Source organism: Macaca mulatta, chromosome 14, assembly GCF_049350105.2.
Source record: "Macaca mulatta isolate MMU2019108-1 chromosome 14, T2T-MMU8v2.0, whole genome shotgun sequence".
NCBI classification, from domain to species: Eukaryota; Metazoa; Chordata; class Mammalia; order Primates; family Cercopithecidae; genus Macaca; species Macaca mulatta.
The window spans coordinates 44621968-44641404 of record NC_133419.1 but is presented as its reverse complement, the minus strand read 5'-3'; the positions used below and the strand labels follow the sequence as shown (position 1 = coordinate 44641404).

General features: G+C 39.2%; 1 protein-coding gene across 2 annotated transcripts in view; it reads left to right on the top strand.

Annotated features, from left to right (window-relative positions):
- NELL1 (neural EGFL like 1) overlaps positions 1-19437 on the top strand; it is a 932437-nt gene that overhangs the window by 105713 nt on the left and 807287 nt on the right. For both annotated transcript variants that reach the window (XM_001092540.5, XM_001092655.5), the window contains exon 3: positions 4040-4190. In XM_001092540.5, the coding sequence (XP_001092540.1) occupies positions 4040-4190 (151 nt within the window). The remainder of the gene's footprint in view (positions 1-4039; positions 4191-19437) is intronic.

The following is a 19437-nucleotide window of genomic DNA, read 5'->3' as shown; positions in this document are numbered from 1 at the left end:
TTATGTTTTATGTTAATTTGGAAAATCAGCAGAGGAGAAAAATTGTAGAATCTAGGTTTCTTAATAGATGGAATTTGCCCTCAGTGCTCTCTTTTGCTATGCAGCTATGAGCAGGATTAAGTGATTAACTGAAATGAAACGTCAAGACTAGGAAAGAACTTGGAGATCATGGAATTTAGTGGTCTTAATTTTCAGATGTAGAGTGTGAGGTTCAGAGAGGTAAGGTACTTTATCCAAAGTCACACAGCTAGTCATCTGCAAAACTCAGTGATCTCAGTCCTTTGAAACCTGTCCAGTGTTTCTGCCTGCATATTGTAGGGCATAGAATTACTTTGTTGTGTTTTTCTTAACATCTGAATCATGGTCAAAATTTACTTGAAAGGGCTTCTCTGAAAATGAGAATGCACATAAAGCCTCAGTGTATCAAAACAGATGTTTCTTCCATTTCACTCTAGTGAGTCCTAATGGGGTCTCTTTACTTCAGTGTGCCAATCATTTATAAAAAGGAATAAGAAAAGCCAGCATAAGAAATGTTCCGTTTTCTTGGAGGGTTGAGTGAGCAGAAGTATGGTAGGACTAGATCAGACTATTAAGTGGAGGTGTCCTGCAAAGAAGTAGGACTTATTTAACAGCAAACATGATTAAAATAAATTTTCATGGCCATGAGCATTTGAGAAGGACCCATTTATCTCCTGGTTTTCCAAAAGATATATTATTTTCTGACTATAATATATGTGGTTACTTGAAGTAACAATATAAATGAGAGAAATAAATGGAAAATACATTAATCAATTCAGTAAACCTTTATTGGATGCCTGTTTTGTGCCAGGTACTAAGAACTGTGGATAAAACAATGGATAAATAAGTATGCCTGCCCTCATGGAACTTATAGTCTAGTGGAAAAAGAAAGGAAATAATAATAGGTAACAAACTTGAAACAAGACTGTGATAAATGATATCAGCAAATAATAAATGGATTACAGTACATACAATATGACAAGTCAAATGAAGAAAATACCCAGACTGGAGTATTAGAGAGACATTAATGCAGAGCCTGCCTTGGAGAGGCCAGAAGATTGCATTTACAGTGAAAGCTGAAGGAGAAGGAGTCAGGGACGTGAAAAGGAGAGAGAAGAGCACTGTGGGCAGGGGGACAAGCATGAAGATCTGAGGTGTGAGTGGGCCTGGTGTGCTCCTCTAGCAACCAAGGAGAAAAGTATGAATGGGGTGGGAGAGGTAGGCAAGAATCAGTTTGTGTGCAACTTTGCAGGCATGCTGAAGGGACTGGATTTTATCCTCTGAGCAGTGGGAAACCATTGGAGGATTTTAAGCAGGAGGCTGAAAGGACTCGGACTTAGGCTTTAAAAAGAGCACGTTAACTACTGTGTGAAGAATGGTGAAAAGAGGGCAGTATGGAAGTGGGAAGGTTAGGAGATCATTGGAAGCACCCTAGGGAGCAATGATAGTGGCTTGGCAAGAGTTTTAACAGTGAAATTGGGAAGAAGTGGACAGATTCCAGATGTGGGAGCCCACTTGACTTGTTTTTAGATTGGATATGGAGAGTGGAGAACAGGGAAAAATCAAGGGCAATTTCTAGTTTTTCGACTTGAGGAACAGGGTGTTACCATTTACTAAGACTGGGACCTCTGTGAGAAAATTGAGAGTGGAGGGAAGAGAACAGGCTTCACTGTGGGCACATTACAATTTGAAATGCTTGAAGGTGAACATTTGAATGTACTGCTTAAGGGAGAGGTTAGGGCTGCAGATATAAAGTTGGAGGCCATTGGTCATGGGGTTGGATAATATCACTCAGGGAGAGTTGAGTGAGAGGTGAGGATACCCATAGCTGATATGGTATTCATATCCATTTCCTCCAGCAGGCATTGCTGAACACTTATGGCTCTCTTTTCTTTGGTCCCAAGCTTTAGAATCCTGAAATTCAGGCATCCAATACCAATCAGTTGATTCCTAATTGATGAGTAAAGAAGAAAAAAGTAAAAAGTCAACATATAACTGAATTTTAAGAGTTGAATTTTTTTTGGCATTACTTATAGGTGAATTTATTAAGATGATCTTTGCTTAGAAGTAATGATAATAGGGTACGGTGGCTCACACTTATAATCCCAGCACTTTGGAAGGCCAAGGTGGGTGGATCCCCTGAGATCAGGAGTTCAAGACAAGCCTGGGCAACACGGGGAAACCCTGTCTCTACCAGAAATACACACACACACACACACACACACACACACAAACAGCTGGTCATGGTGGCACATACCTGTGGTCCCAACTACTTGGGGGGCTGAAGTGGGAGATCGCTTGAGCCCGGGAGGTGGAGGCTGCAGTGAGCCAAGATCATGCCACTGCACTTCAACCTGGTAACAGAGTGAGACCCCCATCTCAAAATAAAGAAGTAATGATAATAAAAATAATATTAACAAACATTTTCTAACACTCTCGTTTATAGAGTGATTCACCCACACATTTAATAGGTTTTAAATATCATCTGGAATGTCTTTGGCTGGGATTTTGTAAAGGTATAGGAGCGTTTTTCAAGTGGCTATCTCTTATCTCAAAGCTTGACAAAAGCTGACAGCATGCCACTTAACAATTAAGTAGTGAAGGCTTTGCTACTATTGTGCAGGTAGGTTTTATACTGGTAGACTGGTCTACCTGAGTTGGGTGTCTCCAAGATAGAGGACAAACATTGCTTTCTGCCATTCATAGCCTAGATATTTACAGGTGGAAAAGACTGTGCTGTTCTTTTCTGTGTTACAAAATTGAAGCAGCAATTCAAAAAATTATAGAAGGCTAAGGTGGAAGGCTCTAAGAGATCACCTAGTCCACTCCCTCATTTTGCAGATGAGAGAACTGAGGCCCAAGGTCAAGAATTGAAGGATATCTTATTCAGAAGCCACCCTTTAGGATGAGATTCTTCAAGGTCCATATACCAGTCTGTGATGTTGCTTGGGCAGTGCAGCCTTTGAAGTTCTATGTTTTTCAAGGGCTTCCCATGTAGTCCTGGAGAAATAACCAAGTAGTTATCATGCAGTCAGAGGAGGTGGTCAGAATGTGAGAGGAGGCCACCAGACGCACTTATAATGTTCATTTATCATCCTCTGAATAATCTTCTCTAACTTTGCTCCCTTAATGTCCCTTTCTGATGCCAGAAAATGTAGTGTAAAATAATGAGATAACACCTAGTTTATCATGACAAGGGTGAGTCTGGGTATGAAGTGATGGATGTCTCTCATTATGCTGATGTTGGAGAAAGAAACATTCTTGTCCAGGACCAGGATTAGCTGGAAGCACACACCTCTAGACCTGCTGAATTGGCTTCAACTTTAATAAATATTTCATGAGGAAAGTCATCCATTGCATGTTTATGGAGAAATTCCAGGCACGTGTGTGGAGCATGAGCATGCCTTGTATTTATTCTTTAAGCAAAGGCAGAGTTGTCTGGCATTATTAGTGCTAGTAAATATCTGCTAGGTACAAGGCAAGGACAGGTTTCCTATATACATTGTGGGGAGAAGGAAGCTGTGTCCATGGAAAAAGTGAAATTGGAGAATGCTGAGTGGCATTTGGGTCTTATTATCCCAAGATTCTCTGAATTTAGGACCACATTTATCCGACTACCTCTCACCTTATTTACAGCAACCTAATCTGTTTGCAGCAAACTGAATTGCTCAGTGTCCTGTCAAAATTCCTGTCAGAAATCACTGGCCAATTGTGAACTTGTCAAAGTGACAAGTGGGCGCGGTGACAGAGATAGCATTTCCGGGATTTGCATTGAATGAATGCAGCTGTAGGGAGTGGTGAATGGTGCCTGAAAATGAAAACTATTGACAGAAGAGGAAAATGAAAAATGCAATCTGGATTCTTTGGACATGACATTTTTAACCATGGATCTTTTCTCCCCTTCCTTCTCATCTCCCCTCTCCTCTTTCTCCTGTATTTCTTCTCTGTCCTTCTCCTTCTCCTTCCTCTTCTCCTCTCCTTCTTCTCTCCTGTTTCTCCTGATCTTCCTCTTGATTTCTAGACATAGAAAGAGAGATCCATGCAGCTCCTCATGTGAGTGAGAAATTAATTCAGCTGTTCCGGAACAAGAGTGAATTCACCTTTTTGGCCACTGTACAGCAGAAGCCATCCACTTCAGGAGTAATACTGTCCATTCGAGAACTGGAGCACAGGTAAGAAAGCTCTTTCTGCTTTTGAAAATCTCCTTAGAGTTAATGGGTTATACAAAATGTCTTGGAATTTAGAGTTTGTAGCCCCATGAAAACTTTCATCTAACTGAGGCCTCGTTTCTGTTAAACACATTCATGAATTTACTTTGCATTAAGAATTTACTTTGGTTAAAGTGGCTTTCTTGTTTGCTCTTCAAGGACCAATCATGAGTATCTTTCTCACCTGTCTTCTGGTAGACTTTGAATAAAATCACATTCTATCATATTTAGTCATCAAGCAAGTTAGTTACTTATGTTTAACAACCTTCAATAAACATTTACGGTGTGTTTATGTGGGGATTATACTTGACACTGGGAATATTAAGGTGAATAGTGTAGGATTTTCATTGCAAAGATCACATAAGCTAGTAGGGAAGATAGACAAATAAATATAATAAAGTATTGAAGATGCAGTGCTAGAAGGTTGTAATCAGGAAATAAAGGTAAGAGTAGTCATTCTGCTAAGTGTTGTGGTAGCCAGGAAAGGCTTTGGAAAAGATGATAGTTGTATAAGGAAAAAAATCTGAGTATTTTACATGCCAAATGTGAAGGAGTAAGGGATGGAAGAATAACATTTCAGAAAGAGGTTGCTATGATTTTTAAGAATCAACACGTGGGTAGGTAAGTGGTTGGAACATAAAAGCGTGTATGGGGAAGGGATGAGAGTTTGGGTTGGGCAATGAGGGGTGGTATTATAGAGGTAGGTAGAAGCCAGATCATTGCAAAGCTTCAATGCCATGTTAAAAACTTGGGCTAAAGTCCCCTAGGCAATGGGTTTTAAATTTAAGAAAGATCACTCTATCATTGAATTCAAATTAATAATCATTAGGTAACCTAAACAATTTTAATTTTTAATACTGGGTTCCTCTGTATTAGTCCACTGAAAATATTTATGAAGCGCCTGCTCTGTTCTAGGTGCCATGTAAGGTTTTGTGGAGAAATCAAAGGAACAAAATCTTCTAAGGATATATGAGGGAGTTTGGCAATGCAGGAAACAAGGCATAACCACACAAAAAGCTAAAGAATAAAAAGTCAATAATAAAGAACTAGTAGATTGGTGTTACAATGAATTATGGAGCTAATTTCAAAATTACGTAAAGGTGTTAAGTTCACTGAATTAAATGCATTAGGTTAGTGGTTAAGGAAGACCACACACAGTGCTCTTGAAGCACAGGCAGAATTCCAGCAGGTAAGGGAAGAAGGGTGTTATATCAAACAGAAGGAACAATGTGCACAGTCACAGAGGTGAAGAAATGTAGAGAAATGCAATTTTGGGAGTGGGAGCAGCGAACAGACCAATTTGGCTGGAACGGAGGCTCTTTCTATGCAGACTTTTCAGCAGTTGTAAGGATCAACAGTTCTGTCTTTAATGGTTGGTTGCTTTCAGCCTCAAAGCGTGCTGATGGACCCTGATCATTCTGTGGGGGTGTTGTCATTACAATCTGGCTGTTCTTGGTCAGCCCAGAGAAAGCAAGGTGATGTACATGTCTGTGAGAGATATGGGTTCATTCAAAGGTGTTCTGTGTGCTGGAGAAAGGTATATGTTCTCATTTTCCAAGGATTGAGTGTCAAGGCAAGTCTCAGCTTCACAACCCTACCTTGCCTCATTGGCCTTGTGGGGTTGAGTGTGAATGCCTCTTTGGTATGAGGATTATACAGATGCCCAAAGTAGGAGGTAGATCTTCAGATACTTCTCAGTGAATGCACAGGAGAGCCTCCCAAAGCAGGTAAGAAGCATGTGAAATAGTTGCTAATTTATTAGAAAGAGCAAGGTTTCAGAGTCAGACTGATGGAGGCTGGAGTTCCAGTTCTAGCTTTGTGACACCAGCTCTTCAATGTCTTGGAGCCTCAATTTCCTTGTCTGTAAAATGTGTGTAATAATCTATTTTCCTGGGCTTCTGTAAGGATGAAAAAGGATAGCGCATGGTGTGCATGGTGAGTGGCCATCCCATAACACATATACATTTATTCTCCTTGTCTAAGTGTGTTCTGAAACTGTATTTGCCGTGTTTCTCTTTTGGATTTTTTTTTTTTCAATAGGATAGGTTTTAAAAAAACTTTTGTGTTGCCATGTGAGGCTGTCTTCTTTTATATCCCTAGTGGGTTTCTAATAGAACCCGAGGATGATTGAAAGGAGAGTCATTTAATCATTTTTCATTGTAATAGGAAAACTTCAGAATTTTTTTTTTTTTTTTTTTTTGAGAAAGGGAGAAGAGGCTGGGCACCATGGTTCATGCCTGTAAACCCAGCACTTTGGGAGACTGAGAAGGGCAGATCACCTGAGGTCAGGAGTTCAAGACCAGCCTGACCAATGTGGTGAAACCCCGTCTCCACTAAAAATACAAAAATTAGCCAGGTGTGGTAGTGTGTGCCTGTAATCCCAGCTACTCGGGAGGCAGAGGCAGGAGAGTTGCTTGAACTTAGGAGGCTGAGGTTGCAGTGAGCCAGGATTGTGCCATTGCACTCCAGCTTGGGCAACAAGAGCGAAACTCCATCTCAATAAATAAATAAATAAATAAATAAATAAATAAATAAATAAAATAAAAGGGGAGAAGAAAACCATGTACAGGGGTTGAATGCCTTTAGCCAAAGAAGGTGAGGCATAGAGGTCTTACCACTAGGAAACATATCCGAGTCACACAGCACTAAAGTATATTAGCAGTAGAAATTATCTGAGTCACAAGGCACCAAAGTATGTTGGCAGTGGAGGGTATCCAAGTTACATGCCACCGAAATATGTTACTGGCGGCAAATCCATATGGGTCTACAGTAACCTCAATTCTTGTGTCTTCAGAAGAAAAATGTATCTGAGGGGCATAAGGCAGAAGGAGAGACCAAGGCAAGTTTTAAAGCAGGAGCAAAAGTTTATTAAAAAGCTTTAGAGCAGAAACGAAAGGAAGGAAAATACACTTGCAAGAGAGCCAAGCAGGCACCATGAAAGACAAGTGCGAACAACCTCAGATCTTGACTGCTACACAAAATAAATATGAAGAAGTAAGATACTAGATCCCCTCTCCTCTGGACTTTATGGTACCCTGTTCCATGTGTGTGTAGTCTGACAAGGCAAGGTATGAAAGACTGTGGATTTCTAATGCATTGGCTATGGGTAATACAGAAAACCCAGTTTGTACTCTAGTAGAGAAGATCTAGTTAAGGAGACCTGGAATGCAAGAAAATACAGAAGAATATATAATGGCATATATTTAGAAATTTAGACTATTCATTATAACCCTCCTCCCCTCACCAAATGTTCCCATCTGCAATAAGTGAGAATCTTTCATAATTTTCAGGTTACTTTTATTATTTACCAGGATAACAGTATCTAGAGGAGCAAATTATCCTGTAGAAATTTGGCATGGACATTTGACCAGATATGTAAGTTGACCAAGGATTGGGGGCTTTTCTTTATTCAATAGCAGAAGATCCAGGTATGTAGTAGATGGATTGTTGGCTTAGAAGTCAGACGCCCAGGTTCTTTTCGTGGTTCTCTCTTACGTGATTCTGATTGTATTATTAATGATGAAGATAAATTAGATAAGTATTTGAAACAATTGGGATATGATGGACATTATTAGATTTCTAGATAATTTTTTATTTTTATAATTCAGTAGCTTTTAGTATAATCATAGAATTGTGCATTCATCACCACGATCAATTTTAGAAGTGTTCATTACCCTCAAAAGAAATCTTATACCTTTTAGCTCTCCCCCACAATTTCCTCATAAGCTCCCTAGCCTTAGGCAACCACTAATCTACTTTCTGTCTTTGTAGATTTGCCTATTTTGGTTATTTCATACAAATGAAATAGACACTATGTATTCCTTTTTGACTGGCTTCTCTGACAGAATAATGCTTTCAAGGTTCCTTCATATTGTAGCTTGTGTCAGTAGTTCACTTCTTTTTATTGCAGAATAATGTTATGTTGTTTGGATATAATACATTATAGATATCCATTTATCAGCTGGTGGACATTTGAATTGTTTCCACTCTTGGCTATTATGAATAATGCTGCTATGAACATTCATGTACAAGCTATTGCGTGGACATGCTTTTTTTTTTTTTCCCTTGGGTATGTGACTAGGAGTGGAATTGCTGGATCAGATGGAAATTCTGTTTAACTGTTTGAGGAACTGCCAGACTTGTCCAAAGTGACTACACTGTTTTACATTCCCCGAAGCACTGTTTGAGGGTTTCAGTTTTTCCACATCCTTGTCAACACTCTTTGTTATCTTTCTTTTTGATGATAGACATTCTAATGGGTATGAAGTGATACCTCATTGTGGTTTGGAGTTGCATTTGCTTGATGGCAAATGATGTTGAGTATCTTTTCATAAGCTTATTGACCATTTGTGTATCTTCTTTGGAGAAATGTATATTCAGATAATTTGCTCACGTTTAATTGGATTCTTTGTCTTTCTATCATTGATTTGTAATAATCCTGTATGTTTTCGATGCAGTCATTTATCAGATGTATGATTTACAGTTTTCCCCCATTCTGTGGGTGGTCTTTTCATTTTCTTGGTGGTGTCCTTTAATCACGAAGGCATTAAAATTTGATGATGTCCAGTTTATTTTATTTTTTTTTATGGTTCTGATGTCATATTTTTGCCTAATTCAAAGTCGTGAAGATTTACTCCTATGTTTTATTCTAAAAGTTTTATAGGTTTAGCTTTTACATTTATCTCTTAGATATATTTTGAGTTATTTTCTTCTAAAAGTTTTGTAGGCTTAGCTCTTACACTTATCTCTTAGATATATTTTGAGTTAATTTTTATATATCATGTGAGGTAGGGATCCAACTTTATTCTTTTGCATATGAATACCCAATTGTTTCTTCACTATTTGTTGAAGACTGCTTTTCTTCCAGTGAATTGTACTGGCACCCTGTTGAAGATCAGTTGACCATAAATGTGAAGGCTTATTTCTGGGCTCTTACTGTTACGGATCTTTGGGGTGTCGCTTTTCTGACCAGAAACCTGTGGCTGGTGGTGCCTTTGCCCGAGTTTTGGTAGGGTCCACTGGGCTTGTTCCACCAACTGGGCCTGGCAGGCTGCACTCAGCTTATGGTACTGGCCTAGGTGCCATGCCTCCGAGGGAGATGGGAGTCAGGCATGGAGCAGCAAGGGGTGTGTGAGTGAGCATGGGGACTGGCCACTGCACAGTCAGATACGCTGGCTGCTGCCACGGGGTGGGCAGCTCCAGGTACTGGCAGGGTTACCGACTCTCTGTGAGATTGTGGCTGGACCAGGTGCACCGCAAGCAGCTTCCACCAGCACCGGGGAACATGGTGGCACCTGAAAGCTTCGAGACACCAGGAACTGCAAGGCCCCAAAGAGACAGTCACAGCCCTGGCTCAGGGAGCCCAGGTCTGGGCTCCCCAGAGGGCTACAGCTCTTCTCTTCTCTCCTCCTTGCCCCCAGTGTGGCAAGCAAGGAGAATGTTTCAGCCCTGTTTGTGTTACATCTTTTATAGCCTCTTTCAGGGAGTCCCAAGTTCTTGTCCTGCAACCAGGAAGAACGAGGTACACAGACAAGTGGAGAGTGAGCAAGATGAAGAGAAGCTCTGTTGAGCAATAGAAGAGTCTTCCACAAGGGTAGCTCCTTTCCTCAGCCAGGGTGTCCGACAAGTGTTCAGCTCCTAATAGAGAGGAGACCCTGGAGTGGGAAGCTCCTCTCTGCAGGCAGGTTCCGCTGTGGTCTCTGCAGCTCTCAGCAGAGAGGAGGCCCTAGAGTGGGTGGCTCCTCTCTGCAGCTGGTTATCCTGATGTCTGCTTGAGTTTCAGCAGAGAGGAGGCCCTGGACTGGGTAGCTCCTCTCTGCAGCTGGTCCTCCTGATGTTTGCTTACCTCTGGTTGAACCTGGGCTCCCCGAGTCAGGGCTGTGACTCCCTCTTTGGGGCCTTGCAGTTCTTGGTGTCTCCAAGCTTCCAGGTGCCACCGTGTTCCCTCGGCGTTGGTGGAAGCTGCTTGCAGTGCACCTGGTCCAGCCACAATCTCACAGAGAGTCGCTAACCCTGCCAGTATCTGGAGCTGCCCACCCCGTGGCAGCAGCCAGCATATCTGACTGTGCAGTGACCACTCACACACCCCTTTTGGACTTCTATGGGCCTCAGAGGGGAGGAAGTACAAGCCAGTTGGCCCATGGGCGGCCATGGATATGCCTGGAAAAGGCACTACAAGTTCCCACTCTGGTCTGTGGAACTGGCAGCCTTCTGGTCCTCCCTGGCTTGAAGGTGAAGTCTCACCGGGGACCCACCCACTTCCACCCAGGAACCTGTCTGCCTCCTGCTGACATTTATGGTTCCCAGATTGCAGGTGCCAAGGGATACCTGCAGGCCAATGCTGAGCTGACTTTAGCCCCACCTCAGCTTTCCTCCTATGCTCATTGGTGCCCAAAATCCAGAGAGGGCTAAGGTGGCAGAGGGCTGGTGTGTTAGCACAGCCCTGAGCATGTGCACACCTGGCTAGGCTGTGACAGTGCTGAGACTCGGCCCTGACTTTGCTCAAAGACTGGAGCAGGTGCTTGTATCAGAGAGAAACCAGGCGGTGGGAGCAGGCATTTCTGAGCCTACAAGTGCAGTGGGGTCCTTCCCAGGTCCCCAAGAGTGCAGGGATGCCTGGGCCCGCAGCTGCAGCTGTGAGGGGAAGGGTTGGGGCTCCTGCCTTGGTGAAACAGGAGGCCTGGGTCTGTAGCCACAGTTTGGGCAGCTGCAGCTGAGCCCAGGGGCATAGGACTCCTGCCTGCTCTGTGGAGTGGGAGGTCTAGATCTGCAGCCCTGACTTGGACACCGCTCCTGCCTGCTCTACGGAGCAGGAGGCCTGGGTCTGCAGCTGCAAGTGGGCAACTGCAGTGTGCCTGGGGAACTTCTACCCCAACTTGGAAGGGGCGGGGCTCCTGCTTTTTCACAGCTCCCAGTTGCTCCACAGAGCCTGCAGGCCTGGCCACGCCTCACTGCTGCAGCTGGAGTGATGGTAGTGGCTGCTCCAGACAGCCTGCCACTACCATCATTACTTCTATTTCATTGATCTAGATGTCTGTCCATATGGAAGAGCTGTTTGATTATTGCAGTTTTGTAATAAGTTTGGTAATTGGGAAATATAAATCTTCCAAGTTTGTTCTTTTCAAGATTGTTTTGGTTATTCTAGTTCCCTTGGATTTTCATATGAATTTTAAGACCAGCTTGTCAGTTTCCACAAATAAGTCAGCTGAGATTTTGATAGAGATTGCATTGAATCTGTAGGTCGTCAGTGTGAGGAAGTATTGCCATCAAAACAATATCAAATAATTTGATTCATGAACATGGGGTGTCTTTCTGCTTTCTCAGATCGTCTTTCATTTCTTTCAATTTTTTTTTTTTTGGTTTTCAAAATCTAAGTTTTTGGTGGCTTTTGTTAATTTATTTCTAGGTTTTTTTAATGCTATCATATATGGAATAATTTTCTTATTTTCAATTTTTGGTTGCTCATTGCTGCTGTATAGAAAGGAAATTAATTTTTGCCTATTACTTTGCACCCTGCCACCTTGGTAAGCTTATTGATTGGTTCTAATAGTTTCTAGTGAATTCCTTAGAATTTTTCCATATAAGATTATGTCATCTCCAAATAGAGATAGTTTTATTTCTTCCTGTCCTGCCTGGCTGCCTGTTATTTCATTTTTGTACTGAATTGCCCTGGCCAGAACTTCCAGTACAATGTTGAATAGAAATGGTGGGTGAGCAGATATCTTTGTATTATTTCTGATTTTAAAGGGAAAGCTTTCAGTTTTCACCTTGAAGTATGTTAGCTTTGGATTTTTACAGAGACTCTTCACCAGTTTGGAGGTTTTTTTTTTTTTTTTTTTTTCTATTTGTAAGTATTCTTTATCATACTGAAGAAGTTTCTATTTCTAGTTTGGTTAGTGTTTCTATTATGAAGGGTGTTGAATTTCTTCACATGCTATTTCTATATCTACTGAGATGATAACATAGTTTTTATCTTTTATTCTATTGATGTAGTATATTATACTAACTGATTTTCAGAAGCGATACTAAACTTGCATTCCTGGGATAAATTCCACTTGGTTATGTTCTATAATCCTTTTTCTATTTTATGAATTCGATTTGATAGTATATTGTTGAGGACTTTTGTACCTATACCCATAAGTGAGATATTGGTCTGCAGCTTGCTTTCTTTTGATATTTTAATATGGTTTTGATATCTTTCTTTTGAGTTTTAGCTGATTGTTAAGCTATATCGAATAGCTTTTTTAAGCTAACATTTGCCGATTGCATACCATGTGCCAAACATTAATTTTTTTTAGATGATCCCCTTTGACTTGTTAGGTATATAATTTTGTAATTTGAAAATATTGAAAAGTTTTCCTTTCTTAAATTTCAATATTTATATTAGCGATTTCTTTTTCTTGTTTTATGATATGGACTAGAGTGTCCATAATCGTGGTAAATAATATATGAACAAATCAAAGGTGTTCATTAAAGTCAGGAAGAGGGCAACAGATAATCCTTTTTTTCTTTCCAACTTTAATAAGGTCCTCTGTTTAATAAACTGTCTAGTAGTACTTTCTAATATCTATCTCTATTTCTATCTGTCTTTATCTAGTTGTCATGTAAAGGAAATCTAATTTTATTCCTATTTTACTGAAAAATTTAAAAAGAATAACTGTTATATTTTATTGAATATCTTTTCAGTGTGCATTTTGAGAGACTTTTGTGTCTGTCCCCTTTTATCTATTAACATAAGTAATTACATTAATAGAATCCATGATGTTGAGCTATTTCTGAAATCCTTGAATAAACTCACATTAACGCTTTAGTTAGGATTTTTTGTATCATTAAATAATGATAGCAATAGCAATATTAATAAAAGCAGTAGTAACTACATTAGTTTAAGCACTGAAGAATTATAGGCAATGTTTTAAATACTTTAAATTTATAAAACATTTAAATGTTTTAATTCATTAATAAGTGAGATGCCATAGATTTTTCTGTGTATTTGAGTTAATTCAAGGCTTTTTGGATTTTTTTATGCTCTAGGCTAGTTAAAAAATATACACTGTATCTTTTCTACAAGTGTTTCTGATAGAATGAGCCTGAAAATAGATGCAAATGTAATTAGATGTAAATAATGACATGTAAATATAATTAGAAAAGGACAGAAAATATTTTGTGTAGAAAATATTTGGGCTGAAAAGTACAAAAAGTATTTAGGCTGATAATTTGGTTTTGGGGAAGCTGGAAAATCTTTTATTATTGAAATGTTCATTTTCCATTTCATTTATGGTATGGTTTCTATCTAATTACTTTGAGCTTTTCTTGGGATCAATTTATGTTTTTAAGAAAATCCTGTATTTCATTGAGATTGGGATTTTTTTTGGCCAATATTTGGACATTATAATCTCTTTTACTTAATAAAATTTTTATATTTGTGATTTTTATCTCCTTTTATTTCTAATGTGTGATATGTGTGTTTTCTTCTTCTTTACTTGGTCAGGCTCATTATGGGATTGTGTAATTTATTGATCTTTTAAATGAAACAGTTCTTAGTTTTATTGATCAAGTCAACTGTTTTCATTTCAAATTCACTGGTTCCTACTTTTTACCTTATTTTGGATCATCTTGTTTGTATTTTTACTAGCTTCTTCAATGTTTAGTTCATTTGTCTTCAGTATTTTCTGTTTACTGGTAAAATCACTGATGGTTTTATGTTTTTTTGTGAATATTACTTTGAATACAGCCCATTGATATTGCTATTTAGTGTTTTTATTTTCTGTACTTTTCTATAGTTCTTAATTTCAGTTTGACTTCCTCTTTAACCCTGGTTAAAGGAGTGTTTAAATATTCCAAAGTGATTAAATTAAAAATACTTAATGGGTAATTTCTGGTTTTATTGTTAATTGAGGGCATGAAATATGTGCTGTCAGATTTGTAGATTTTTGAGTTTGCAGAATTTTTTTTTCCTGGTGATCTTTCACATGCTCAATATTTTTGATTTTGGGGAGTACATTTTAAAATAATGTGTAGTTTCTGAAAATGTATAGATATATACAGACATATGACTTTATATATAGCACCTTTGAGTTATGTTATTTAACTTCTCTGTGCATGGATTAACTGATTGTTCAATCCATGACACTCTGAGAAAGGTAGGTTAATGGCTTCTATTGTAATTATGTAAGCATTGTAGGTATTGTAATTATTATTTTTTCATAGTTTCTTTGGATAGGTGTAAGGGTCAGACTGAAAATGTCATGTATAATCTGTATCCCATTTCATTGACCAGTACTGGGAAGTTCAGCCTAGCATTGTGCCAAGGATGAGAGAACATGGGTATTGGAAACACTAGGCAGTCTCTGACTTGATTGGTTGGGGTGTTTCCTATTGAGTCTGTGCCCAAATACATGGAAGCAGCATAGGTAACGGACTGCCTCACATAGGGGTTTCTCCAAGTAATAATCCTCAAGCACATAGTATGCACTCAATAAATACATTTTAAATGAAAAAAGGATTTGTCTTTTTCATCTTCAGTTAGAGCTGCTCAGAAGGTTCACATGGAATACATTGTACCAGACACAAGTATTACCTGGGTGTGCTACACGTGGGAGGTTGCGTAGGATAGTGAAGGGGCAAAGGTTTTGGTATCTGGAGGCTGAATTGATAGTACCTGGTGATTTTTCTGAGGATTACCATTTGTAAAATACCTAGCATAGTGCTTGGCATACAAAAGAAACTCCAAAAAAAAAAAAAAAAGCCATAATGATGCTGCTGCTGATAATGACGATGTTATTGAGATGGAAATTTGATGCTGAGGGGAGACAGGGTGCTGAGGAGTGACCAGATGAGAAAATGGTCATCCCACCCACCACCCCAAGTTCAGTGATTAAAGGAAAATAATGACTATCACCCAAACCTTCTGGTAATGTTCAACATTCCAGTCAAAATGTTCCATCTTTACTGATGAAGCACAATGGGGGAACAGCATTCTGGATCTGATCACCTTCCCTAGCCATCATGAGCACCACAGGAAGTAATCATGCCCCTGCCTTTTCCAAAGCTGTCAACCAGAGAAACTTCATTTACTGTTTTGGAAATCACTGTTTCCAATTTCTGCTAGGCTTCTGGCTACTCTCAAGCACGGCCATTATTGAATTAGAAGACTTCATTCAGTGGCTGAGTTCCCTTCTGGCCAAAGGCAGGCATCTCTCTCACCTAGTGGGAACCTAGTAGCCAGAGTTAAAACTCTTGGGAGATTGTGTTTCTTTAAACACGGAGTGAACTTCTTGGCAAAGCAGTATCTGGAAACTCCCTAGGTAACTGAGCCAATTGAGTTCCCATGGATATCATAAGTGGGTAGATAAAATGAAACGGAAAACTGAAATATAAAGACTATTAAAAATGTACCTGGAGGTAGTAATTGAAATAGGCTCTTTAATGTAGTGGAATGGAATGGGTACTCTGTTATTAATTCCAATGTATATTTCTAATGTGATAAAATTATTTTTTACAGTAGAAATAGAGCGCATTAGCAGAGCAACAAAGATGAATCTGTCTTGCTGAACTATCTTAATGACATTGCAGATTTAATGTTTATTTCTTCGGATTCAAATGTGTTAATATAGAGCTTTGTTAAAATGGAAAGCTTAATTAATGCAGATTAAATCTAATTGAACACTCTGCCAGTATATGTAACTCTATAAGATATAATGGTAAATCTTCTGTTTTTGTAATTTTATTTCTAAATTATAGATAAAATTAAGTTGAAGCATAATTAGATGGGAAGCTGAAAGCTAGGGCTCTAAGAAAAAGCTTCCTGTGGAATCCTTCTCTGAGATGAAGACGACATTTTTGGCTTCCTAAGAAGGTGTCTCCTTTTTTTTTAAAGAAAAATTTTGTATTTCAAAAGATACTCTTCAGTTTTCTGAAGAACTTTGGTGGTGGAAAGAACTTTCTACTGTGATGCCAGGTAGACTTGGGTTCATTTCCTGGATCTATCAATTACTAGATGTTTGAGCTTTTGCAGTTACCTTTAATTTACCTCAGACTCAGGGTTCTTCTAGGAGAAGTGAAGGTATCGGTTGATTACCATATCATAAAGTTATTGGGAGGATTAAACCAGAGCAGTTCCTCATACATCTCTTATATCAAGGCTCTCAGTAAATGTCATTTTCCTTCCTGTCCTTGTGGCTTCTTTAGATATTTCCTAATTCTTCTTAAAATTCTTCATAAGGGAAGAAGGTAGATGTTGGGACCTTCCCACCATTTGAAATAGTAATTAGCTTTTCACATCAAGAGATTGTTATAGATAATCTAAAACAATGAATTGCCAAATGGAATATATTCTGTAATTTCTAAAAAAGCATGTTTAACTTCTTAATTATAGATGACTTAAGCTTATATTTAAATTATTTTGCACTTTTATAAAATTGATTGAAGAATATCAGAATGGAGGGTAGGAGGAAAGGGGAGAAAATTCCAGAAGTATGTTACATGGTTTGTTGAAGCCAACTCAAGAAGCCAAGAAAAACTTTCTCCTTGGGTAATTCTTTCCTCAATGAGATACAACATAGGCTTTTATTATTACAAAGTAGATATTTTCAATTATTAAATTACTTTCATTTGAGAAGGAAGGGAGCAAATTGGAGTCTTGCCCTAAGAAATCTATCCATACTGCTTTTGAAGTATGCAAGCAAGTCTCCACACTTCAAACAAATATTGGGTGTCTGTAATTAGAGAGTCTTTAGGGTTAGGACTATGATCTGAGTAGACTGTAAGCTGTCTATTCAGCATCATTCAGGAAATAACAATGCAAACCTATCAAATACTATGTGGTCATAGATGCTGGGCGACAATTGTGAAGCATACAGGAGTGGAAACAGTCAAAGAAACACTGCTGAGTATTATTAGTGCCTTGGTAGGAGGAATACAGGGAGCCAGGCACCCTACCTTGACCAAAAGGAGTCAGAAATTCTTTCCTCTGAGAGTTATGCTTAATATGTTAAATAGAAGGATAAGTAGAAATCAGCCAAGATGAATGGAAGAGGATTCTGAATGCAGCATGAGCAAAGAGGTGAGAGATGAGGGATAGCAGTGCATTAAAGGAACTGAAGAAAAATTTATTGTTGGAGAGTAGAGAAAGCATAGGTAAGGAAGAGGCAAGGTGTGTCAAGAAATAAACCTGGGGAGGCAGGCAAGAGGCCAGATTGTGAATAGGTTTTTAAGTAATATATAATGGTTTAGCCTTTAGGCCCAGGGCATTGGGAGCCATGGAAAGGATGTAAGTGCAGGTTTGGTGGCATGATTAGGTTGGTACTTTAGGAAGACCACACTGGCTGCTTAGTGGAGAATGGCACGGAGGGGGCAGAATTGGAGACATAAAGACAGGAGGTTGCTGCAGTTTTCTAGAATCGAGATCTTAGATAAGAGGACAGAATCCTGGACTATTTCAGATAATGGTGGTGCCAATTCTGGGCAGGGAAGTTAATTCTGGAGTAGACTGTATGTAGTTCTATATGGGATGTTAGGGGATAGAGAAGGAGGAGTCAAGGGTGATGCCCAGGGTTCTGGCTTATGCTACTGGGAGTTAGTGTGCCCTGGGCAGATAGAGTTGGGTTGTGAATAGCTTTTTTCTTTAATCATTGTGCTGTGTGTGTCATATGGCCCAATTCCTTGCATTTCCTTTGTCCAAGTTTTCAGTTGAATAAATTAACACAAATGTAGAAAAGTAGAAAAGAGTAATAATGAATGGGATGTATTTTCCAGTAAATGGTTAAAAGCTGAAAATGTGGACCATCTAGAGATGCTGCCAAATGCTAGGAGACAAGACGTCTGGATTCTGAGATTCCATCATTTTTATCTTTATGACTAGTGGAGCGCAGATACAGCTTCAAGGGAAAGTTTAAAGGGTGTATACTTGAGAATGGACAGTTAGGCTGTGGTATGCATTGGGAAGTAGTAATTTTCAGGCAGAAATGAAAATGAATGGAAGGATCTTATGTCAAGAAAATGAGGGTATTTTCAGGAACACACTAATTAAGTAAAATTTAAATCTTTGTCAGAAGAAATGAAGCTGTTCAGATGACTTTTGACCTTAATTGAAGACAAGAAGTATCATAGCAATAGAATATAATGCTTTGGGCAAATTGCTCATGCTTGTATATGTGCATATTAGATTTTGGATTGCCTAGTGTTTGAGAAATGAAAAAACAGCTAATGTAGCCATTAACCTTTACTTTTTTAAGTATAAAAGTCACAATTTCATTAATATTTGTGCATAAAATCATTTAAGTTCAATGGAATTCTCCTAGAGAATTTAAAAAACTGTCTTCTTTGACATCCTTTGGAATGAGTTGTGAAACACTTGCTCTTCTGGGTAACATGCATTCATTCACTTGGTTCTGTGGTGAGAAATATGGGCAGAATCTTGTCGCTGATGAAAGATAGATTTAACTCCTAACTTGCTGATTTCTGGGTGAAAGGCACCTCAGGCTGTCAGAGCACTGATGAGGGTGGTGCAATGACAGTGATGCTGGGCCAGGAGTCAGAAGACCTGGACTCAAGGCTCTGCTTTGCCAATGAATACCCATGAGATCAGACAGGTCCTCCCTGGACCTCAGTTTACTCCCTGTCAAATTATAGTTCATTCATTATTCATCAAATACGAATCTGCTTTGGGCACTTATCTGTGGGCTAGGAACATTGGTGGATTCTTCAGCGGTGAAGGTGTGAAAGGGGCCTGTCCTCAGGGAACTTTTATTCTAGTGGGGTGAGTCAGATGATAAATACGGACAAAATTAAACCTAATGATAAATGTCATGGAAGAAAATAAAACAGAGGGATGAGAGATAGGTCAGTAGAGAAGAGAAGCTGGAGAGGGCTTTATGAAGATAGGACATTTGTGCTGAATCTAAAGAAGAGGCAGCTATGAAAAAATCAGAAAAATGAGTGTCCCAGATAGCTGAGACACTAAGTACAAAGGCCCTGTGGAAGGAGCCAGTTTGGTATGTTTGGGGGACAGACCAAGAGCTAGTGCACTGAAAACTTTGTTAGTTGAGGGTGATGAAAGGGAGTGGTTTTAGATGAGGAGATGCTGACGCAATAGCTTCCTTGATGATTTCACAGTGTGAGAGAGAGCGTATCATGACAAAGTGTGATGTTTATACAAGGCCATATTATTTCAGGACGACAGTCACTTATTAAGTGCAGGCTATGTGCAAAGGAA